The sequence below is a fragment of the Bos mutus genome, chromosome 22 (assembly GCF_027580195.1).
Source record: "Bos mutus isolate GX-2022 chromosome 22, NWIPB_WYAK_1.1, whole genome shotgun sequence".
Lineage (NCBI taxonomy): Eukaryota > Metazoa > Chordata > Mammalia > Artiodactyla > Bovidae > Bos > Bos mutus.
The window spans coordinates 67,031,630-67,055,329 of record NC_091638.1 but is presented as its reverse complement, the minus strand read 5'-3'; the positions used below and the strand labels follow the sequence as shown (position 1 = coordinate 67,055,329).

General features: G+C 56.3%; 1 protein-coding gene and 1 long non-coding RNA gene across 4 annotated transcripts in view; one reads left to right on the top strand and one right to left on the bottom strand.

The window, feature by feature from the left end:
• SPTBN2 (spectrin beta, non-erythrocytic 2) overlaps window positions 1–23,700 on the bottom strand; it is a 40,658-nt gene that overhangs the window by 1,992 nt on the left and 14,966 nt on the right. For all 3 annotated transcript variants that reach the window (XM_070359218.1, XM_070359216.1, XM_070359217.1), the window contains 27 exons: window positions 21,842–21,954; window positions 21,533–21,720; window positions 20,004–20,121; window positions 19,260–19,418; window positions 18,636–18,938; window positions 17,329–17,482; window positions 16,240–17,110; window positions 14,038–14,175; window positions 12,715–13,471; window positions 11,938–12,140; window positions 11,288–11,378; window positions 10,900–11,046; window positions 8,391–8,654; window positions 6,761–6,985; window positions 6,376–6,465; window positions 5,603–5,863; window positions 5,384–5,514; window positions 4,927–5,131; window positions 3,992–4,366; window positions 2,872–3,116; window positions 2,638–2,776; window positions 2,106–2,190; window positions 1,646–1,842; window positions 1,173–1,315; window positions 1,023–1,083; window positions 889–939; window positions 451–671 (listed from right to left, as the gene is read on the bottom strand). In XM_070359218.1, the coding sequence (XP_070215319.1) occupies window positions 451–671; window positions 889–939; window positions 1,023–1,083; window positions 1,173–1,315; window positions 1,646–1,842; window positions 2,106–2,190; window positions 2,638–2,776; window positions 2,872–3,116; window positions 3,992–4,366; window positions 4,927–5,131; window positions 5,384–5,514; window positions 5,603–5,863; window positions 6,376–6,465; window positions 6,761–6,985; window positions 8,391–8,654; window positions 10,900–11,046; window positions 11,288–11,378; window positions 11,938–12,140; window positions 12,715–13,471; window positions 14,038–14,175; window positions 16,240–17,110; window positions 17,329–17,482; window positions 18,636–18,938; window positions 19,260–19,418; window positions 20,004–20,121; window positions 21,533–21,720; window positions 21,842–21,954 (5,935 nt within the window). The remainder of the gene's footprint in view (window positions 1–450; window positions 672–888; window positions 940–1,022; window positions 1,084–1,172; window positions 1,316–1,645; window positions 1,843–2,105; window positions 2,191–2,637; window positions 2,777–2,871; window positions 3,117–3,991; window positions 4,367–4,926; window positions 5,132–5,383; window positions 5,515–5,602; window positions 5,864–6,375; window positions 6,466–6,760; window positions 6,986–8,390; window positions 8,655–10,899; window positions 11,047–11,287; window positions 11,379–11,937; window positions 12,141–12,714; window positions 13,472–14,037; window positions 14,176–16,239; window positions 17,111–17,328; window positions 17,483–18,635; window positions 18,939–19,259; window positions 19,419–20,003; window positions 20,122–21,532; window positions 21,721–21,841; window positions 21,955–23,700) is intronic.
• LOC138984644 (uncharacterized) lies at window positions 573–1,799 on the top strand. Its single transcript, XR_011461885.1, has 3 exons — window positions 573–703; window positions 1,316–1,500; window positions 1,686–1,799. It is a non-coding gene; the product is annotated as an uncharacterized lncRNA (long non-coding RNA).

Genomic DNA, 23,700 nt, shown 5'->3' with positions numbered 1-23,700 from the left:
GTGCCTGGCCGGCCTTTGAGGGGCCAGCCACCCTGGGAACAGCCTGGTGGTCCCAGGACTCCCAGGGCCACTGCTGTCATTGCTAAGTTGCTTCAGTCGTGTGTGACTCTTTGCAACCCTATGGACTGTAGCCCACCAGGCTCCTCTGTCCAAGGGGATTCTCCAGGCAAGAATACTGGAGTGGGTTGCCATGCCTTCCTCCAGGGGATCTTCCTGACCCAGGGATCGAACCCGCCTCTCTTACGTCTCCTGCACTGGCAGGTGGGTTCTTTACCACTAGCGCCACCTTAGCCCATCTTGTTTATAGTTTCCTGGCCCTCCTGCCCCCACCGAGGCCCCACACTGCTCCTGAGTCCTACCCCTTCCCCCAGTCTAGGAAGAGGTTCTGGGCAAGCCTGTCTAGAACCAGGAGCCGAAAGGGCCTCTGCGTGGTGTGGCCAGACCCAATACCTGTTGGCGGCCTTCTTGCCAAAGGCCTCCATCTCCTGTTTGCGGCACAGCAACCCCTCCATCTGTTCCTGGGCGGAGAGCTCCGGGCCTCGAGTGGGCAAGGTGGCGACCCGGGCGGACTCGGATGACCTGCTCTGGGGCATTATCGGAGGGGTTGGGCCCTGTGTCCGGGCCTGCTTCTCTCCCCGTGGCCCGTTGGCCTCGTCCCCAGCACTGGACCCCTGTGAAAACAGTGGTGCCTGTGTCACAAAAGGTGAGACGGGAGACATCTGGCTTGAAGGGTGTGAAGCTTGAAGTCCAGGAGCGGGTCTTCCCACCCCCATGTTTCCTGTGAGCCTCTGCCCTCTCCTGACCCCAGTGTCCCCACCGCCCGGCTCACACCCCTTTGCGTCCCTTATCTCCTAGTTATCAACACCCACACCCCCAGGAGTAACTCACAGGCCCTTCTGGGAGGCCGCCCTGCTCAAGTCTCTGCTGTTCCATCAGGGGCTGCAAGGACAAGATGCTGTTAAGCAGATGCAAGAGGGGGAGGGGCTAAGATTCTGACAGGGTGCTTGGATGGGAGGACTCACCTGGGGGCCCTCTGCATCTGTGCAGACGCCGTTCACACTGGCCGGTAGGCGGGGGTGCACTCTGGAACGGCAGGGGCGACAGAGAACGCTAAGTGGTGGGGTGGCTGTGGCTCAGCCTCCTTTTCCTCCCCAAGGTGTCCCAGCTCTCACCCGTCCCGGGCAGTGGCAGGGGCCGTGCGGCTGTCCACCAGGTGCCCTTCGGGAGGACTGGCCGGGGGTTCTGGAGGAGGGGGCAGCTTCCTCCGTTCCTCTTCCTCCCTCTTTCTTTTCCGCTCCTTCTCCTGTTCCTCCAGCTGCCAAGAAATTCTGAGGTCAGAACATAGAAGGTCCAGGGTGCTGGGGAAAGCTGAAGTGTCTCAGCTCTGGTCTGACGAAACAGGAAGGATGAGAAGAGAAAACCAGAAGAAGGTGGGGATGAGGAGCCATGGGGGAGATGCTGTCTCTTAGCGCCACCCAGGGAAAATGATGGCTCCCAGAGGTGAGGTGACCACAGGGTACCTTTGGCTCACATCTAGGAGAGCCTGGAGCAATGGGAAGAGAAATGTCCTCCTCATGCAGGAGAGTGTGCGGGGCCTGGGGCAGAGGGAGGGGGCTGGTGTTCCTGGGGTCCTGGTTGCCCTCACCGCCGTGAGCTTCTCCAGCGCGCTGAACCGCTCCTCCCAGGCCACCGCGGACTTCTGGAAGGCCTCGTGCCGCTTGATGAGGCTCTCGACTTCATCGACGGTGCAGCCCAGCTCAGCGCTTCGCACCAGTGGTTCCTGACTACACAGCCAAGCCTCCGCCACACCTGCGTCTCTCCCGAACACCAGCACCTCCAAAACTGCAGGGGGGGCGGGTTGCAGAGAGGTGGCAAGTCAGAGTGGGCAATGGCAGGGCACTATGGCCACTTTGGGAACAGGGACACCAAGAAGGACACCGCCCCAGAGCAGGAGCTCAGCGCAGAGCCAGGCAGCCCAGGGCAGAGGTCTTGGGTTCCACACCCAGGATTCCTGGTCTCACCTACTCTGGAAACTACAGGGTACAAGGCCCCCGGTGCGCCCCCCAGGGCCCGGAGCCCCTGGTGGTTTTTCTACAGCGGCTCACCAAGCTGCAGCCAGTCCATCTTCTCCTGCCACTTGTCAGCTGTCTCTTGGCGCCGTGCCTGAAGCTGAGACAGCTTCTCTGAGATCTGGGGAGGCAGAGATGCGAATTAGCACTCAGCAGGGCCTTTCCAGGGGGTCTTACTAACGATATCTTTTTTTTTAAACTATTTATTTTGTATTGGGGTATAGCTGATGAACGGTGTTGTGACAGCTTCAGGTGAACAACAACAATATATGGACGGGACTCAGCCATATATAAACGGGTATCCATTCTCCCCCAACCCCGCTCCCATCCAGGCCACCGCACAACGTTGACCAGAATTCCACGTGCCGTATAGTAAGTCCTCACTGGTAGTTTTTTTATTTCAAGAGGCAGACAGAAAAATCAAATGGGGAAATCCCTGAACAACCCTGAGGGGACGGTGAAAGGTTTCAGCACAGAAAGAATGAGAAGAAGCAGGAAGACTCCGAGGAGAACCCAGCATTCAGGCCTCCCCGGTGAGGGTGACCGGCTCTGCCCTGGCCTCACCCACCTCCTCTGCCGCGTAGTGGCTCCTGGCCAGCAGCCCCTGCCCCATATCGACACAGGAGGAGAAGCGGTCGGCCCTGGCCTCAATCTCGGCCTTGATGCCTTGGTGGTTCTTGATGACCAGGTCTGCGGAAGACACGTCCCTGGGGGCACAGAAACCGAATCACCCGCTGCCCACCACCCTCTCCCAGCCACGAACCTGTAGCCCTTGGAGGCCACCAGGCACTGTGGGTCTCACCGGGGCCGCTCCTGGGCGTCCATCTGCAGGTTCACCCCGTCCATCCACAGCATCAGCTCCCGGACGGCCTTGAAGAAGCGGAACTTATCCGTAGTGTCCAGCAGCAGCTGGCGGCGGGCAGCAGAGCTCCCCTGAAGCTGCGCCCAGGCCTCGGCCACGGCCTGCATGTGGCGGCCGATCTCCTCGGCCTTGTCGCCGGCGTAGGCCTTCTGGAGCCGGTGGCCGTCGTCCTGCACCTGCTGGACCTGCAGGGGCCCAGGTCAAAGTTAAGGCGAGCCAGGAGACTCCGAGGGGCTGCAGCCTCCCTCGGTCCTGGCCCCTGCTCTTCACCTCCTGCCCAGTTCACCAGCCGGGGAAGCAGGGGGAGAAGTGGGATGGGGGTGAGGGGGCCACTGGGAAAGATGGGGGCTGGTACTCAGAGTCAGCCCTGTCACACGCTGCCCTGTGGAGCCCTACTGGGGGGCCTGGGCTTAGCCTGGGGGTCAATGCTTTAAAAGGGCCACTAGCTGGCTGAGCTTTCAGAAGCCTGTCCAGCACGTGGAGGACCTCAGAGATTGCTAGAAGGAGATTTTCAGCCTGAAGAAGGGACTAGGGTGGGGGGGCCCTCCTGGGTTTAAATGGCTGGAAGAAGGAACTATGCTTATTTTTCGTAGGGCTAATGTCTGAGTGGGAGCAATAGATGGATTTTAGTACAAAGGGAAGAATCTTCTAGCTCCTGGAACCACTTGAAAATGTCATGGGGCCGGACTTCCCTGGTGGTTAAGAATCCACCTGGGTTCCACCCCTGGTCTGGGAAGGCCCCACATGCCGTGCTCTGCAACGAAGAGCAGCCCCCATTTGCCACAACTAGAGAAAGCCCGCACGCAGCAACCAAGACCCAGTGCAGCCCAAAATAAAAATAAACTTAAAAAAAGAAAATGTCACGGGCCCTCAAAGAGCCTTGTCATTCTGGGTGTGGACACAGTGGCTAGATGTCCCCTGGCCAGAGATGGTTCCCTGGAAGCACTCTAAGTGCATGCTTATGTAGCCCTGCAGGGCATGCCCACCCTCCAGTCCCCCCGCTGCATTCCCCACTGAGTGTCCTCAGACACCGTCGCCCCCACCCACGCTTGGGTCAGACCTGGGCGCTGAGGGCCTGGATGTCGTGCTCGAAGGCACAGTGTCGGCGCTGCAGGGCCTCGGCGGCGTTGAGGTCCCGGCCGGTCCCATCGGGAAGCTGCTGCTGCTTGTGCTGCATGCGCGCCAGTGCTTGGCGCGCCCCGTGCAGGAAGCGCTGCAGCTCGTGTGCGGCCGCCAGCACCTGGCCCCGCGTGTCCAGCAGCTCCAGCAGGTCAGCCCAGGCCTCGTTGAGGCTGTCCTTCCACTCGGCCACCGTGGCCCGGGCGGCGTGGCCCCCAGCGATGAGCCCGTTGGCCAGTGCATTGGCACCATCCACGCGCTCCTGGCCGATGGTGCTCGTGTCCCTCGAGAACTCGCGGAATTTGTCCCGGAGCATCTGGTGGAGGAAGCCATTGCCCGGACAGTGCTGTGAGGCTGGAGAGTGTGGTACCTACCTCGGGGGCGGCGGGGGGGCAAGTCCTTTCACACTGAGAACCCATTTCTTGCCCTGGGCCACTTCAGCAGGGCCAAGTTGGTGAGCAAAAGCAACTGGTTCCCACTGACCCTGTCTTTGACACACCCCCAGCCTCCAGCCCCCAGTAAAGGGGTGCTTGGAACCTTTAGTCTTCCGACAAGGGTACCCTAAGTACGGTCTATATTTCTGCACCAGTGAGGGTCCAAACCCCTACCCCCAAACCACAGAGGGGAACCTCATGCCCCCTATACTGCTGAGTTCTGTTGGAAAAGAGTGACTGGTCACTCTTCTCTTGCCCACGTCTATGTGCAGTCCTGCCTCCTCCTCTCTGCACAATTCTTTCAACAAAACACCTCGAAATTCAACGAACAGCATCTGCAGCCCCTGGTCTTGCACCCCTGCCCCTTGGGGCTCCACCCAGGATGAGGTGCTAGCCCTCACCCCGGAAGCCCAGGTGTGGCCGCCGTCCTCCCCGCACTCACGGTCACGTGCTCGTAGTCCTGGCCCAGCTCGTGAGAGGCGGCCACCACCTCACGCTCCTGGATCCACTGCTCCAGGTCGTCCAGCTCCCGGCGCAGCTGGCACAGCCGGAGGTGCTCCTGCAGACGCTCCCGCCGCTCGCCCGCCAGCTCCTTCAGGCCGGCGTACAGCTTGTCCACCTGGGCTTGGCGGATTGACAGCCGGGTGCTGCGGGGCGTGGAGAGGACACACCGCTCTGACCCCCGGCCTAGGCCGCGGAGTCCTGGCCCTCTTGGCCCCCCAACGACTTGCCCCGTCCCGCTTCCCCAGCTTTCTAGATGGTTCTGTACACACACAGGTCAGAGGGCTCTGCAGTCTCCTGGCCTTCCTGAACCTGGCTGCTCCTCCCCCTCCCCCTACTCCCTACCCCTCCCCGCTACAGCCCCCGGGACTGGCCCCCTTGCTGCCTGCTGGACTCACTTCTCTGGATGCTCGTGGTCAATCATGTCTTGGCTGCTGGCTGCCAGCTGGTGGATGGTCTGGGCATAGTCGGCCAGGGCTTGTTCCAATACCTGATGCTTCTTCACCTCCGCCTGGGCGCTCAGCTCGTCCTGAGGAAGGGGACAGGGGCAGCAGGGGGTAAGGGTCGGGGTGGGGGGTGGGGGGAAGACTCAGCCTGAGCTCTGTCCTGGCTCTCACCTTGGCCTTCTCCTGGCCCATCATGTGTAACTCCTGCTCGCCCATCCAGGCCTCAGCCTCTGCAGCATCGCGGTAGAACTGTTGAGCCCGCAGGGCCTCCTCCAGTCGCTTCCCTCGCAGCTCCAGCTCATGGCCCAGGCGCTTCCACATTTCCTGGAGCTCCGCCAGCTCAGGGCCTGCTGCTGCCACGCCCAGAGTGCGCTGCCGCTCCGTCAGGTCCGCAATCCGGGGCTCGTGGCCCTGGATCTCCTTCTGCAGGGTCTGTCCACAGCAACAGAGGAGACGCTGAAAGGCTTGCTGAGGGAACCCCCTCACCCTACACTTACTCCACACAAGCCCCCCTTCACACTTCTGCTTCTCGTCCTCCCTGAGTCCTCTTCACTTCCCCTCTTTTCTGGCCCAAGGATGTGACGAAGGTGCCCCTTCAATCCTCAGGATCTACTACTAGGGGAACCCACCCTCCTGAGGCGAGGAAAGGAGACCCACTGAAGTCTCGGATTATGCCCAGCATCAGGGGCAGCCAGGGAAACTCCAGGTCTCAAGAAAACAAACTTTTCGGACTTCCCTGGTGGTCCAGTGGCTAAGCCTCAGTGCTCCTAATGCAGGGCGCCTGGGTTCAATCCCTGGTCAGGGAACTACATCCTACATACTGCAACTAAGAGTTAAAAGATCCCTCGTGCTGCAACTAAGACCCCAGGGCAGCCAAACAAACAAACATTCAAGTCTGGGGAGGCTCTTGGGACCCCTTCTTTTGCCTTTAAGCTCTGCCTCACCTGGTTCTTCTTCATGAGGAGCTGGACACTGGGCAGGTCCTTGCCGTGTTCCATGGAGCTAGCCATGGGTAGCCGCTCCGTCACCCACAACTGGATGAGAAAGAGGAGGGGTCCGTGGAGGGCCAGAGGGCAAAGTAAGAGCCAGGGGTTGGCTGGGAAGGGGTTCCCGGTGGAACGTTTTCCAGGGCTCTGGTTCTGGGGGCAAGGGGCCTAGAGGGTATCCCTGGGTGTTGCCAGAGGGTTGACTTCCAATGCCCAAGGGAAGAGACAACAGAGCCCTACTGGCATCCACCCCCAGCACCCAGGAAGGAGACAGAAAGCCAAAGGCAGGGGGCCATTTACCCCGATGCAGACTCTAACCCTGTCCCAGGTCCCAGAGACTCACGATCTCATCCTCCACGTCCCGGTGGAACTGGTGCTGCTCGCGGGAGGCCTGCAGGCGCCGGCAGCGCTCCTCCATGGGCTGGCACAAGGCCCTGAACTTCTCCTCCACTGCCCTCGAGGTCCTCTCCACCTCCCCCGCACCCTGGTCTTCCTGGGCCAGCGCTTTTGCCTGCGCCTGGATCGCCTCCACCTCCTTCTCTCGCACAGCCATCTCCCTTTCCAGCATCTGCCAACCGGAAGAGGAAGCAGATGTTAGCACCGTGCTTCCACCTTCAAAGTCAGCAGAGACACTAGTCTATATCAAGCTGATCATGAATTCTTATCCATACAGCTCAACCCAGGGAGAGTATCTCTTCCTCGCCTACATCAATGGATCTCAAACTTCAATATATCTAAGAATCCAGGGGGTGTGCTATCTGTGCCAGTAATCAACTTATGGTCTCTTGGTCTTCTCCAATCCATCTCAGTTTCAAGTACACCTTTGCCCATTTTGAGTCTTGGAACCTGACCCTGTAAAGACTTTTCCTTGGTCCGCTGGTGCAATACTAGGACTTGTCCACAGAGGGCGCTGGAGGGACACCACTATGAAAAGGCGAGGCATGGGCTTCTATTTATGGTTCCAGCCTGTTTTTCTTCTAGCTCCTATAGGAGACGTGGTGGCTCTTACCCTACACCAAGTTTTGCTGGCATCCCAGTGCCATGCCGTCCAGCCTTGGCCTGCCAGCTTCAGACCTCTCTGGTTTGTGATACCCCAGCAAATTTCTATGCCATCCAGCAGGCCTGTGCCTTCTCTAACAAGGTCTGAAACTCAGCCTTGGGGTAGGGAGAGGGCATCTCAGTCCTTCCTGGGGACCCCCTCCCCAGTCCTAGGGACCTAACTCTTCCCTACATTTGCTATTCCTGTATTCATTAGAGCAGGGGTCAGCAAACCCTGTCCCTTGCCTGTTTTTGTAAATAAAGTTTTATTGGCACACACCACACTATTCTTTCTTACACATCACCTGTGGCTGCTTTTACCCTACAAGGACAGAGTTGAACAGTTACGACAGAGACTGTTGCTGTTGTTAAATCACTAAGTCATGTCTGACTCTTTGCAACCCCATGGACTGCAGCACGCCAGGCTTCCCTGTCCTTCACCATCTCCGGGGTTTGCTCAAGTTCATGTCCACTGAGTCGGTGATGCCATCTAACCATCTCATCCGACAGAGACTATATGACCCTTAAAACTCAAAATACTGGATTTGTTTGGATTTTTCCACAACATCTTAGAGAAAGCGGGATGAACTTTTTGGCCAACCCAATATCATTTGGCCATTTACAGAAAAGTTTTTTTCTGATCCTTGCTTTGGAGTACTTTTTACCCCATTGGGAGGTAACCGCCTTTTATTAATTAAGAGTTCTTTCCCCTAAAATTTCCTTGTTCAAGTTAGAATGTGCTGTCCATCTCCCAACTTTACTCTGACTGACACACATTCCTAGAGATTCCAACACTGGTGACCCATGGAAATTGCTTTGAGAGATGCCAGTTAAGAAGTCTGTGAGGCCTGGGCACGGCCTCGTGAATCTCAGAGCTGCTGACTCCCATCTCCTCATTTCCCGCTCACCAGCCCCACCAAAGGCCCGCGGCGTACCTGCTGCTTCTTGAGCAGGATGTTGACGCTGGTGAGGTCCTTGCCGTAGTCGTCCGAGTGCAGCTGGGCCTGCAAGCTCTCCAGCCAGCTCTCCAGGGCGGAGCAGCTCTGGGCAAACAGCTCAGCTCGGTTGGCATCAAAGAGGCTGCGGGCTTTGGCCTGGGTGGTGGTCTCCAGCTCGTCCCAGCGCCGGTGCAGGTCCTCCAGCTTCTCCCACACCAGAGCTTTCAGCTCAGGCTTTTCCAGAGTCAGCTCCCGCCCTTCCTGGGTGTGCGACAAGGAAGGGGTCAGTGTCAGAATTAGATGCCACTGGACTTCACGGGCCAGTAGCAGAACGAGATCCAAAGGACAGCAGAGACCTGAAGTGAGGGCAACCACACCAAGTTCTCGGGTGTTCTCCAAGCTTCCTGAACTTCCCTGCCCTCGCTGCTGAGTAAACCCTCCGGGCTTCTTCAAGGTCAGAACTTATCTTGGTTCAGAGGCCATTGCACTCTCTCCTTATTGTGAGTTCTGGTGTCTCGTGGTGCTTGTGGTGCCCAGGGGCACACTGCACACGGTCACACGTCACTGGCCATCATTTCACGTTTCTCAGCTCATCCCCCTTCACCGAGCGAGTCTCGCCTGGTTTCCCCACTCCCATCCTTTCTGCGTGGGGACTCTGGTTTCTGGGACGGTGAGGCCAGCATGGTGTGGTCCGCATGCCAGGTGGCCTGGATGTGCCAAGGAGTTACTGCCCCCTGAAGCGGCCCTCAACCAGCAACAGGAAATTGGTGGATGAATACTGGGCGTGCTTGCTTTGGCGGGGATAACTATGTCTGTTCCACACGGTCTCCCAGGTGTCCCATGACGACTGAGCGCCAGGTGCCCCCTGGGTCACCGGCATGGTAGTGGACCCTTCGCTGACCGCCTTCCCTTCTCCACCTCGTCTCCCCACCCCCTACTGGCTTCCCTGGATCACCTCCCATGGAAGCGGCTTGCGCTGGAAGCCCTGCTACTAGGTAAACAGAACCGAGACACTGCCTTCAGGCCGTTTTCCATATGCTGCCAGGATGAAGAGCGCCAGAGCCAAGCTCAGCTGGGTAACTTCACACACCCTCTTGTGCAGTCCTTACGTGGTGATCCGGGTTTTTCATGTCCCAGCCCACTTTCACCCCCATAGCCCCTTCACACATCCTGTGCTCCTGCCAAAAGGACTTGCATCCTTGCCCCCATACAGGTGCCCCATGTCCACACCCCTGGTTTCCGGTTTCTCTACCAAGAAACATCTTTCCCCCAACATCTCTGCCTGTACAAATTCTACCCATCCTTCATGAACTTCCCTGCAGGCTCCTGCTTCCAGGATTCCCACATCTCCTCTCTCCTTAGCTTACTGGGCTCTCTCTGATTACATTCCTCATGTTCTGCTTCGGGCTGAATTTGGCAGTTTATGTGCATGTCTCAGATCCTGGCTCCAGCGTCATCCCTTGAGGGTGGAGCACGCAGTGGAATCACCTTTGTTCCCCATTCAGCGGCGAACACCAGGCCTTGCACCAGGCCTAGCACCGAGTAAATATTTGCCGAACAAATGAAGAAACCAGATCCACACTGGTCTCCTCCTCTTCCCAACCGTCACGCCCTTGAGGGAAGGAAAGAGTCTTTTATGTACCTTGCAGTACCTAGCAGAGCGCTGAGCACACAGGATGTTGTCCAGGAATACCCACTGAGTGGAAATTAAGTTTTACCTGTGCTCAGCTCTTGAAGAAGAGCTGGGTGTGGAGACCAAGTGCCAGGAAAGCAAGACTCTAAAGCACCGTTGACAAACTGCGGCCCAAGGGCCAAATCTGGCCCACCACTTGTCTTTATAAATAAAGTTTTATTGGAACTCAGCCGCGCTCATTCATCTATGTATTCTCTTTGGCTGCTTTGTGACACTGGCAGAGTCAAGTAGTTGCAGCAGAAACTGTGTGGCCCATACAACCTAAAATATTTACTTCCTGCCCCTTTTACAGAAGTTTGCTGACCCTGTTGAAGAGTATCATCCTCTTCTGGACCAAGAATAGATATCATGCTGACCCAAAGCTGCAGGCCGCATGTGTGCTAAGTTGCATAGTAGTGTCTGACTCGTTGTGATCCTATGGACCACAGGCCATCCATTGTCCATGGGATTCTCCAGGCAAGACTACTGGAGGGGGTTGCTGTGCCCTCCTCCAGGGGATCTTCCTGACCCAGGGACGGAACCTGTGTCTCTCACGTCTCTTGCATTGGCAGGCGATTCTTTACTACTAGTGCCACCTGGGAAGCCCAAGCTGCAGGCTGGCTCCCTGCTGATTTGTCCTTTTTCAAAGTTTTGGAGTCACTGGCCCATAGGCCTAAGACATTTGTCCTCTAGACCTTGGAGGTTTGGCTTCTAGGGCTCCATGATCTCTAAGCCTGATCCTGAAGCTGGGACCCTCCCCTGCACAGAGGCTGGGATGCTGACGGCAGGAGGCCCCGGACGCTCCCTTCTTGCTGCTGCCGTCCCTTTGCTCACCTTGTCCACCTTGTCCAGCCAGTCTTTGTTGGCGGCCAGCTCGGCCATGAACGCCTGGTGCTTCTGCCACTTGGTGTGCAGGTTGCGGGCCTCGTCATAGGACACGTCCTGCGCCGTCAGCATCTTCTCATCAATCCAGAGCTTCAGCTGGACAGGGTGGCGAGCGGGGATGGAGGAGGGCAGAGAGCATTTCAGAGGGAGGGTAGCGTGAGGCTAGAAGGGGCGAGGGTGCATCGGGGGAGCTGGGGGACGCCGGGAGAAGCCAGGCAGGGGTTCACTTGCTCAGCTGACACTGCAGGGGCCTTATTCTAGGCTCAGAGAGTGAGAGTGCTGTGGGAAAGGGGTGGCCAGGCAGTGTCAGAGGTGACGCGGGGGCAGGGAGCTTCACCTCGTGACAGTCTTGTAAGAAGTGCTGCTGCTCTCGGTTGTCCCGAAGACGGCCCAAAAGCTGCTGCACTGCTTCTTGATTCTTCTTGTGTCTGAAATGACAGGCCTTTGTGGAGCCCTTGAACTTGCTCTGAAAGGGTTACGACCCTCTAATTCAGCAGTCCCCAACCTTTTTTGGCACCAGGGATTGTTTTTGTGAAAGACAATTTTTTTTCCATGGGCCAGGGTGGGTGCGGGGGATGGTTTGGGAATGATTTAAACACGTTACATTTACTCTGCACTTTATTTCTATTATTATTGCATTGCTGCACCTCAGATCATCAGGCATCAGATCCTGGAGGTTGGGAACCCCTGTTCTATCTAACCTAGATGCTTTCGGTCCTCCTCCTATGGGGACAATACCTTCCAGGAGAACCACGTGACAACCCAGGAATCCTGAGGTCCAGTGTCTGGCTACCTTAGGGGCTTCATTTCACCCCAGTGTCAGGGAGGCAGAACTTCTCCACCCAGAAGCTCTGCAACCACTTGGTTCCTCCTTCTCTAGGTTTGGTCAGCTCCTGACCCCCGTCTGTGGATCTGAGTGCCGTGTTCATCCCGTTTGCACCTGGTTCCCTTTAGGGCCCCCCCACCTGCCCACCGTCCTCACGGTACCTCCTCTCCACCGAGTCCGCCTTCTCCTGGATCTTCTCTGCATGGACGTTGCCTTCTGACACCAGCTGGCGTCCGGCTTCCAGAAGACCACGGATCCGCTCACCGTTCGCCTCCATGGTGCTCATGAAGTCTTCCAGCTTTTTAATGGTGGCATCGGCTGCCTGGAGGGTCCCTGGCATCTCCGTGTGAGACAAGACATACTCCTGTGGGAGGGGAGACACTGAGCTCACTGCCCAGCTTCCCAGAAGGAATCTTCGAAGGGCGGCCATCTGAGACATGGACGCTGCCCAGGGTGGGACAGGAGACTGGCTCAGAGACAGAGGGATGGTACTGACTATGTGGAAATCTCAGGTTAAAAGGGAGCTGGGCTGGAGTGCCTTCAATGCTCCAAATCCTGCCCCATCTTATTGATAGCTGCTGTTTACATTTCCTTAATAGTTATGACAAGCTAGGTTTTCTATTTCTTCTTATGTCAGTTTGGTCAAGTTACATTTACATCTTTTTTTTTTTCATTCCTTTTTTTTTGGTGGGGGCCACACCTCATGGCATGTGGAACTTTCCTGACCAAAGATCAAACCTGTGCCCCTTGCAGCAAAAGTGCAGAGTCTTAACCACTGAGCTGCCAGGGAAGTCCCTCACCCTTTTGGCTGTGTTCCCCCTGCTCATCCTGTTTGCTCAGCTATTCCACCTGCTGCCATTTCTCTCCCCATCCATCAGTCCCTCACATTCCCCTGACCCACTTCTTCCTGGTTCGGACGCTGCCCCCCGGACTCTTACCTGACTGCTGAGTACGCCTTCGGCCTGGCGAGCATCCCGCAAGAAGCCCTGGAAACCGTGGGCCTGGGCCAGGCGGCCTTGCCGGCTCTCCCACATGCGGCCCAGCTCCTCCCAGCCAGTTCCCAGTGCTTCCAGTCGCTGCCGCAGGAAGAGGCACTGGGGATCAGCCTGGTCCCGGGTCACCTCCTCACCCACAGCCCGCAGCTGGCTGTACTCGCTCCGGGCCCGTTCCACCTCTCCCCGCAGGGCTGCGTGTTGGGCCAGGAGGGCCTCGGCTTCAGGCAGGGTGGCAGGTCCTTCTTCAGAGGCCACGGAGGTCTGCGTGCGGCCGAGCCAGGCCTGGAAGTCATCCAAGCTGCGCAGGAAGTCCTGCAGCCGCCGCGCCTCGCCCAGCGACTCCTCTCGCCGCCGCATGGTGGCCCTGAGGTCCTCCCAGCCGGCCTGCACCTCTCCAAGCCGGGCGTTGATGGCAGGGGCTTGGGCAGGGTGGCCAGCAGCCAGGGCATTTGCCTCTCGGGTCAGTTCGCCCACCCGGGCGGCGATGGCCTCCAGGTCCCGCTCAGTGCCAGCCAGCTTGCGCTGCAGCGCCAGCACGCCAGCCAGGTCATTACCCAGGCCCTGGGTGGACTCAATGACCTTGGTCTTTTCTCTCATCCAAGCCTGTGTCTCCGTGCACTCTAGGTGGTAGTTCTGGATGCTCAGGGCTGACGTCAGGGCCGCCTTCTTGCCGTCCGCCAGAGACCGAAACTGCTGCCACCTGAGGGCCGAGGGGGTGTCTGGAGTTGCTCAGCTTCCCTGCCCTTTCCAGGTATATTCTGCAGCCTCTTCCTGCTTCTCTCTCCCTTGATTTATGCTACCACCTGCTGTTTGCAGAGGCTGCTCCCCACTCGTCTGCCCTCAACTCCTTGTCTGCCCCCAGTCCAGGCCCAAGCCTCTTCAAACGACCTTTTTTTGGTGTTGCTGTTTAATCGCTGTCATGTCTGGCTCTTTGCGACGCTATGGACTGTATAGCCTGCCAGGCTCCCCAGCCCATGGGACTTCCCAGGCAAGAATACCAGAGTGGGTTGCCATTTCCTTCTCCAGGGGATCTTCCTGACCCAGGGATCGAACCTGCATCTCCTGCATTGGCAGGTGAATTCTTTACCACTGAGCTGCCAGGGAAGCCCCAGGCAACCTTTAACCCATTTCCATCTCTTTCATCACCAGCCCCCTTCCCCTGGACATATTCCAGATGGCTTTCTCTCCTCGCCTTTAGCCTCCATCTCATCCCTACCGACTCCCTTCCGGCTGCCATCCTGTCTGCTGCGTGCTTTCTCACCCCACCTGTGGTTGAGCTGCTTCTGGGTGTTGACAATGCTGTCCTTCCCTGGCGGGTTGGCCTTCAGCAACTGTTCTGCGATGTCATTCACGGCAGTAATTCGTGCAGCAAGTGCGTTCATTTCGGGCTCCAGGGTCTCAAACCTGATGGGTGGAAGAGCTGGAGGTGAGCGGCAGGAGGCAGCGGTGCACTGGGCCACCTCCCTTAGGTGCCCAAGAGAACTCCTCTCTGTCAACATGAGGTTTATGTATAGGGGCCTCTGCATCTCTTCCCTACATGGTTCACAGCATCTGTGGATCAAGGGGGAGCCCCCCACTCCCACTAATCAACTAGAAAAACTGTCACCTCTAGAGCTGCTCAAAAACGTGCTGAAAATTAAAGGTCAGGAACAGCTGGACAACAAGTCAAACTAATCCCTAGCAGCGGACCTCACCCTTCAGCACAAGCTCCCTTATTCCTCCTGGGACTTACCCCTTAGCTGCCTACGTGGGTCCCACCTTACTAATATGTGTTAAAAGATGAACTGATCATGGCATCCGGTCCCATCACTTCATGGGAAATAGATGGGGAAACAGTGGAAACAGTCTCAGACTTTATTTTTGGGGGGCTCCAAAATCACTGCAGATGGTGACTGTAGCCATGAAATTAAAAGACGCTTACTCCTTGGAAGAAAAGTTATGACCAACCTAGATAGCATATTCCAAAACAGAGACATTACTTTGCCAACAGAGGTCCATCTAGTCAAGGCTATGGTTTTTCCTGTGGTCATGTATGGATGTGAGAGTTGGACTGTGAAGAAAGATGAGCACCTAAGAATTGATGCTTTTGAACTGTGGTGTTGGAGAAGACTCTTGAGAGTCCCTTGGACCGCAAGGAGATCCAACCAGTCCATTCTGAAGATCAGCCCTGGGATTTCTTTGGAAGGAATGATGCTAAAGCTGAAATTCCAGTACTTTGGCCACCTCATGAGAAGAGTTGACTCATTGGAAAAGACCCTGATGCTGGGAGGGATTGGGGGCAGGAGGAGAAGGGGACGACAGAGGATGAGATGGCTGGATGGCATCACTGACTCGTTGGACGTGAGTCTGGGTGAACTCCTGGAGTTGGTGATGGACAGGGAGGCCTGGCGTGCTGCGATTCATGGGGTCGCAAAGAGTCGGACACGACTGAGCGACTGAACTGAACCGAACCGAGGACTAAAAAAATTTAAGTGATAAGTAAGTGAAGCATATCTTTCCCCAGAAACATTTCATATTTTCCTAGAGCAGATTCTGCAAATGGGTCAGACAGTAAATATTTTGGGGCTTTCCTGGTGGCTCAGATGGTAAGGAATCTGCCTGCAATGCGAGAGACCCAGTTTTGATCCCTGGGTCAGGAAGTAAATATTTTAGGTTTGGTGAACCATTTGATCTTTCTCACATGTATTCAGCCAGGCTGTTTTAATGCTAAGGCATCCTTAATGCATCCTTTAATGCTAAGGGATGATATGTAAATGAATGGGTATAGCCATGTTCTGATAAAGCTTTATTTATAAAAACAGGCTGAGGCTCAATTTGACACAGGGGTGGTACCTTCCTGACTCCTGTCATGGGATATCTTGAAAACAAGAAAAAAAAATCTTTCATTATATTTTAAAAACCACCAAAAAATCTGACTACAGTTTGAGTAGTAGATGATATCACGGAATTCCTAATTTTGTTTTATCTGATAATGGTATTGTGGGTGGTTCTATGAGAAAAACATGCTTTCTAAATTTTAAGATTTCTTATTCTGTAAATAAAGCTACTTTATGAGAGATTAATCTGTGTCTCTGTCTAAAAGGCTTATAACTTCAAAGGCTTAGCTATTTTAAGTCTGCACAGACAGTGATAAAACAATTTACTCATATCACAAACTTCTATGTTCCTGGAAAGTACAGGGGTGAAATGTTCCCATTGGGGATTTGCTTTTGAAAAGGAAAATCAGTCTAACAGAGCATGATGCTGATGATTATTGAAATCTGGCTGAGTCTGTTGAATAAGGTTTCTATTTCTGAGTATGTTTAACATTTTTCATTAAAACCAAAAACAGACGCCTGCTAAGACTCAAAGTAGGGTAGCAGGAGCAGGCGGGTTATGGCGGGACCTCACCCCACACGCTGGCCCCCAGCTCACAAGGCCAGTCTGGAGGCGGGGGGGGGGGGCGGGGGCAGGGGGCAGGGCGCCTACCTCTGCTGCACGACCTCCAGGTCTTCCAGGCGCTCGGGCAGGGCGAGCCCGTTGAGCCACTGCTCCTTCTCCTCCACCCAGAGCCCGCAGGCCCCGGCCTCGCTGAGCATGGTGTAGAGCGCCAGGGCGGCCTCCAAGGCGCGGGCACGCTCGCCCGCCCGGGCCCGCAGCTCCTCGTAGTGCCGCTGCAGGGCGGGCACGCGGCCCTGCACCTCGGGCGCGCGGCTCAGCGCGAGCGGCAGGGCGGCCGCCTGCTCCCTCAGTGCGTCCAGCGTGGGCCGGTGGCCCCGGATCTCTTCCTCCAGGGCCCGGTGCTGCCGGGCCAGGGCCTGCGTGGAGAACTCGTCGTGCCCCAGCTCAGGGCTGGACACCAGGCGTAGCGCATCCACCAGCCAGGCCTCCATGTCGTTGGCGTCCGCCTGGAACTGGTAGAGGCTGGCGGCCTGGGCGAGCCGCTGGGCCCGCTCCTCCGCCAGGGCTTCCAGCCGCTCCCACTGGGCTTGGAGCTCGGCGGTGCGGGCGGCTGCCTGGCCGGCCCCAGGGTGGCCCTCAGCCACTAACTGCTGGCCCTGCTCCAGGGTGAGCTTCAGGGGCCCCAGGCGGCCGCTCATCTCGCCCCGCAGGGCGGTGTGCTTGTTGAGCAGGCGGAGGACGCCGGTCAGGTCCCGGCCGGTTTCTGCCGAGGCCAGGAGGTGCTGCTGTTCCCGCACCCAGGCCTCGGCCTCGCCCACCTCCCAGAGGAAGCGCCAGAGCCGCCGGGACTCTTCCAGCCGGGCCCTGCGAGCCGCTGCCAGTTCGCACAGCGACTCATAGCTCTTCTCCAGGGCAGCCACCCGCTCCGACACCAGCTGGGGGTCACAGGGTTTGTACTCTGCAAAGGTCACACCAGAGGGCCAAGAGCTGTGGCCCAGCCCTCCGCCTCTTGTGTGTGCCCCCCAGTTCTAACCCCCTCACCCCACACCTCTCACTCTGCCACCCACCAACCACCCATCGCCTTTCCTGTCCCCAGGTTCTTCCCGTCTTGCTGCTTCGGCTCTTACTGTCCTCCTTCCAGCCCCTCCCTTTCCCAGTCCCTTCCCCCGCTGTCACCTTTCCCGGGGTCGCAGAAGCGCAGCGCAGAGGCGCTGACCGCCCGCACCCTCTCGGCCTGCACGGCGATGTCGGCTTCCACCAGCTCGTGCAGCTGCAGCAGGTCCTCCACTCCCGTCAGGTGTTTGCCCAGGTCTTGGGACTGCAGCCGGCCCTGTGGGGCACGCCGGGCATGTCGATGCCCGTCTGAGAGCTGCACAGTTCCCTCTGAGCTGAGGCTCTTGCCCCACCCCACACGCGCGCGCGCGCGCACACACACACACACACACACCCCTCGCCCTGTCTTCCAAGGATCAACCACACAACCTGACTCTTTGGGCAGCTCCACTTGATCGCACCCACGTGAGCAAGCCTGCTTCCGTCCGTCCGTCGGCCTTCACTCACACACATAGGGACCCCTGAGCTCTGTCCTGGCACCCTGGCCTCTGCACTCAACTCCCCTCCTGCGGAACGACTTTCTTACTAAATCCTGCTCCAGGAATCTCTGCGCTGACTCATTTTCTCAGCCCCAGAATTATCCCCGCCCTCCTATGGTCGCGGCTCCATCCCCAGCCCCCCAGAGAACGTCATTGTCTCTCCTGGCCTATCCGGGTCCCCATCTCTCGCCTGGATCACTGCAACAGCCTCGGACTGGTCTCTCAGCTCCCACTCTGGCTGCCCACAGCCCTTCTTCAAATAGCAGCCAAAGTGACATTTTTAAAAAATGTGAAAATGCAGAATCATGTCTCTCCCCCTTTTCAAAACCTTCTAAGCACCTTCAGTGCTCCACGTTACTCTGAGTAACACCCAAACTCCTTGACCAGGCCTGTGTGCCTTAAGTGAGCTGGCTACTTCCTCTCTGACCTTATCCCCTGTGCCCCACCCCCCTGGCGCCTGTTCTTACTGTCCCCGCGGGCCTCCCTTCTCATTGGAACGTGCCACACATGAGCAGGCCCAGGGCCTTTCTGTTCCTTTGGCCTGGAACATTCTTTCCTCAGAGCTCCACTCTGCTCTCAGCATAAAAGGCATTTTTCAGGGAGGCCGTCCTGGACCACTCCATCACATGGCCTGTTGCTGTTTCCTCATAGGTTTCACACCCAGCTGCTATATTGTTTATGGACAGGCCAAGGGTTTTATCATCAGTCTCCTCCCCCTGGAACGTGAGCCCCACGAGGACAGGGAGCAGTCTGCTTATCTGAACCGAGGACAGGGCCCCAAACTGGTGTACACTCTGCAAAGACCTGGCTGAGCAGCTGAGGGAACCTGCTCATCGCCACCCCCCAGCACGGTCCCGACCATCTCGGCCCGACCGCAGCATCTGCGGGTACCTTCATCTCTTCCATCCAGTCCATGAGGTAGAGCAGGTCCTGGAACACCTTCTGCAGCTCCAGGTTGAGGAGGAGCCGCTCCCGCCGGGCGGCCACCATCTGCCGCAGGAAGTCCCAGAGCCGTGATACATTGTGCTGCCGCGCGGCGATGCGCTTGATGTCATGGTAGCGCTCAGCGGCCAGCTCTGCGGCCACGGCGTCCACCGCCTGCACCCGGCCGCTGTAGGCCACGATGTCCGTCTCGATGGCTTCGTGCTTCCGCACCGCTGCCTCCACGGCGGCCAGCTCCAGGCCGAAGTTGTCCTGGGGCGGGGCAGGGAGGGAGGTCTGGGGGCTGGGGGCCACCGCTCTGCTCACCCCCTGCCCTCCCTAGAGCACTTCTGCTGCAAGACACCAGCTCCAGGGGGTGGTTCTAGGCGTCCCATCTGTCCCACCCCATCCTGGCTCATCAGCCCTATTCCCGTTCAAGCCTCCAGTTCCCGGGTTCTTGGTCTGCTCATCTGAGCCATGGAGTTCTTGTTTCATTAGCTCCCCACGCGGCAGGGCTCCTTATCCACCTCTGTCTCTCTAACTCCCCGTGTCTCCAGACCTGCCTGGGTGGGCCAGGAGCGCCGTGCGTCCTACCTGGGACACCAAGCGCTGGTTCTCACTGAGCCAGGTCTCCCGCATGGCAGCCTTGCGGTCGAAGCGGGCGGCCAGCTGCTCCAGCTTCTCCTGGCGGATGAGCTCTGTGCGCAGGGCTAGCTCGCGCTCGTGCTCGGCTTTCTCGAGCCGCTCCCAGGCCTGCAAGGTGGAGACCGTGGAGACCAGGTTAGCGCCCAGGAACCAGGGCTTAGGAAGTGAGGGTGGGGAGGGCTGAGGGGGATTGGGGGTGGTGCGCAGGGTGGGTCCCAGGGCAGCTCGGTCTAGTGGGTCTGTGGAATGCGATCAGATGCCTGTGCAGGGAAGTGTGAGGAGCCGGGCAGGTGGTGGCTGTGCCACAGAACCACGTGAGAAACACGTCTGCTGGGGACAGAGATGGGAGGGGCGTGGGGACGAGTGGAAATCGCTGGACTTGTCTGCGGTGGTGGGACTGGGGGGTGAAGTCTGTTACTTCTGTTAATCTTACGTTGTTTGTGAAAAAAAAAAATGAAATAAAAGTAGGGCCAGAGATCTGGGGACATGCTGAGCAAGATAAGGGGCTGGGATCTAATTTTCGTAGAGAGACAGACGGAGGCAGAGGGGAGGACGTGCGGGACTGGGAGAGGTCATGGGAGTCCATGACCACGGGAGTTCCATGGGGGGCAGCCGGGCTGAGGGTTCAGGTGGGGACAGGAGGGGCTGCTGCTGAGGGTGGGTCGACCGGGACACAGAAGGGAGGCTGTGGACCTTGTTGATGTCGGAGATGAGCCGGCCCTCGCGGGGCGTGTAGACCTTCTGGTTGTTGGCCCGCAGCTTGCTCTGGATGGTGAAGAGCAGCACTTCCAAGTTGCCTTTCTCGGTGAACCTGAGGCAGGAGGCCGAGTCGGGTCAGAGGCAAAGCCCTTGAGGGGCCTGGGGTCTCATTATGTTTCAAAATGAAGTGTCTCGTGTTGCTTTTCTTCTCGGAAAAGCTTTGTGGGAAAGCCAGAAAATCCTGGCAAAATCCTCGTTTAAAAAGAACCTAATTTTATTTATTATTTTTTAAGGATTTACTTTAATTAACTGATTGGACCGTGCTGGACTCCAGTTCTTTAGCTGCAGTATTCGAACTCTTAGTTGTGGCATCTGGGATCCAGTTCCCTGACCAGGGATAGAACCAGGCCCCCAGCATTGGGACTGCGAAGTCCTAGGACCACCAGGGAAGTCCCAAGAACCTAATTTTGAAACAACTGAAAACTACACAGACGCAAGCACCGTCCCCCTGGGCAGGCGAGTCTGCAGACGGGATCATATGAGAACCATGACTAACATTTGTTGAGGACTCGCTCGCTGACCGCCAGGCCCTGCTTTCAGGGCTTTGCATACATTAACTCTTAGCTCTCACTACATGCTCCCATAACCCTCATTTTCCCGATGAGAAAACCGAGGCACAGGCAGGCTAAATAAGATGCCCAATGCTCACCAGGGCTAGATGGCAGAGCTAAGATTTGAACTCAGGTACTCTGAACCTTGGTCGCTTAACCCTTTGCTCTCTGCTGTCTTCTATTATGTTCCATGGACATCTTTTCAGGTCAATAAACACGTTTCTTCAATATTGTTTTCAGTGGCTGTCCCATGACTTATTTTTCTTTTACAAAGGTCACCTTCGTGAAAATCCTTAAAGCTACATTTTTGTTTAATGCCCAGAAGAGGACTTTCTGGGTCAAAGGGCACACCTCAAATCATTCCCCGGAAAGCGCAGAAAAGGGTGTTTCTGGAATAATACTAGTTTTGGAGCCAAAACACGTTAACTCCGAAAGAGGTCACAAATAAAAAATCGAAGTTTTAGCATGTTCTGTGTAGAACTGCCCAACAGTCAAGCCACACTTCAACAGTCGACTGCTAAAATACATAAATGATAAGAAGCTGTGCAGCGCGGAAGTGACAAGCCACACACCTGTATTGCCAGCAGTGACCACCTGTCAGGTCCAATGCCCTGTCCTTAAACTAGGATTGGGTTGTTGCAACACCCAGACCAATCTTATCTGAGCGGACTGCACCAGCTCTATGTACTACAGCAATCATTTCCATAGCATGATTTCGTGTAATGGATAATTATTTTTTAAAAAATTGCTTTGGTGCTGCTCCTGGCACTCTGAGCTGGGGGAATGAGCAGCCACTGAATTTCTGTGCTGCCAAATTTCTCTCCCAAAAGGCCCCCCTAATTTAGGCTTCCTGTGTGTGAGCACAGCTCAGGGCAGGCCAGCCGAGGCTGGGTGACGCCCAGGGACACCTACTTGGGTGGCTTCTCCACGGTGCGGTAGGAATTAAAGGACTGGAGCTGGTTCTGGACTCCGCTCAGGGAGTTGGCCAGCTGCCGGTCATTGAGGGTCACGATGGTCTGCTCGATCCACTGGAGCAGCTCGGAGGCCAGGGATTCATACTTCTCCACCAGGCGCTCTGCCTCCATGGTGTGGTCCAGCACCTGTGAGACCGCGACGTGGGGTCACCGGCCCAGCCCTCCCCTGCCCCTGCTTCAGGGGAACAGGACCCCAGGTCAGGCCTCCTCTGGACTGTACACCCATCAACCCCATGCTGGAGTGTACCTTGCCAATTCTTTTGCCTTCCACGGCCAGGGCTTTCATCTTGGAGAAGTAGTGGTAGTAAGTAGCCACATAGGTAATAATTGATTTCTCATCTGGTTGGTCCACATTCACATCTGAGAAAAAGGATCACTCAGGTCAGACAAAGATTAGAATCCTGCCTCCCAGAAGTAGGCCCACAATCTGAATCACTTACTCCAGTCCCAATCCCAATCACTTACTCCCCTCCCAGCTCCACGAGGTTATCTCTCCAGCTCCCTTCAGAGGAAAAATGACAGATTAACCATTTGGACTAAAAGGGCATGAAAAGCTAACTTCTTTCCTCTAAGAAACAAGCAGAGAATAAAACCCAGATGCCCAAAGAGGCTTTTACCCAGTTTTCCCAATGGGGAGACCAAAAGGAGTTGCTTGGAGGAAGAGAGACAAGAAACAGCATTCCTACTTGGGGCTGGATTGTGGGCTTGTGGGCTGGAAAAATGTCCAAGAAGTCATGCAGTTTAGGGGCACCAAGACAGAAGGCACGAATGAAGCCTGGGATGTCCAGAGGGATGGACCCAGGGAGCCCTGGGAGCAGGGACAGAGGCCAATTCTCAGGGCCATCTCAGGACACAGGCATGGCTATTTCTTCTTTTTTAATTAAAAAAATTATTTTCGGCTGCACCTCACAGCATGCGGAGCTTCCCTGATCAGGGGTCGAACCCTCACCCTCTGCAATAGAAGAAGAACCTTAACCACTGGACCACCAGGGAAGCCCCCAGCATGGCTATTTCTGACCCCACTCTCAAAGTTCAGTTGTGGGCCCAGGACGTGAGTGTCCTTCAAGCCATACTAGCGTCTACCTCGAGGACAGCAAGGCTGACTATGACTTGAAATCCCCAGGTTCTCTTAATTAGGCCAGATTGTATCCTACCTCCAGGGAAGACTGAGACTAGAAGCCCTCCTGACCACCTTGGCCGACCCACAGCCAGGTGGGAGCTGTGAAAATCACCTCAGAAAGTTACAGGACACTAAGTTGTTTTTTTTTTTTTTAGGACACTAAGTTTTACTTCCACGTTCTTTATCATCACTATGCTTCTCAAATGCTCTCCAAGGAGACTTGTGTTTGGCCTGCTTCAATCATTGTTAAGCTGATATTTGTCATTTTGGACTAAGAGGGCATGGGAAAAGGGGCTACTGGTGGGATGGAAAACAGGGAGAAAACAGCCAAGTCCCAAATCTGCCCAGGGAACCTCAGAAGGAGCATTTCCAACAAGGAAATGCTGGAAATTTCCTTGGCCCTTCTGTCCTGCTCTTTTCTGTACCAAGACTGTTCTCTGCTCTCCCAGGGAGGCAGCTCAGGAAACAGGCTCTAGAGCTAGGCTGCCTGAATTCAAATCTCAGCTCCTTCAGCAGTGTGACCTTGGGGGAGTCACATAATCTTTACAGAACCCTGTTTTTTCTTCCATAAATGGTGTAATGATGAAACTGATTTCAAAGAGGGGTGTTGTGAGAATTCAGTTAGTTAAAGCATGTCAGGTAGGTGGCACTAGTGGTAAAGAACACGCCTGCAGATGTAGGAGATTTAAGACAGGTGGGTTTGATCCCTGGGTCAGGAAGATCCCCTGGAGGAGGAAATGGCAACCCACTCCAGTCCTCTTGCCTGGAGAATCCCCATGGACAGAAGAGCCTGGTGGGCTTCAGTCCATAGGGTCGCAAAGAGTCGGACACGACTGAAGTGGCTTAGCACGCAAGCGCAATGTCAGGTACAGAACAAAGCCCGGTGGCCATTTCCAGTCTCATGGGCATTAGATCAGAACCATAGGGACCAACCAGCAGGGTCAACTGACCATGATACCAGTGCTTGGTGAGATCTCAAGGTCACA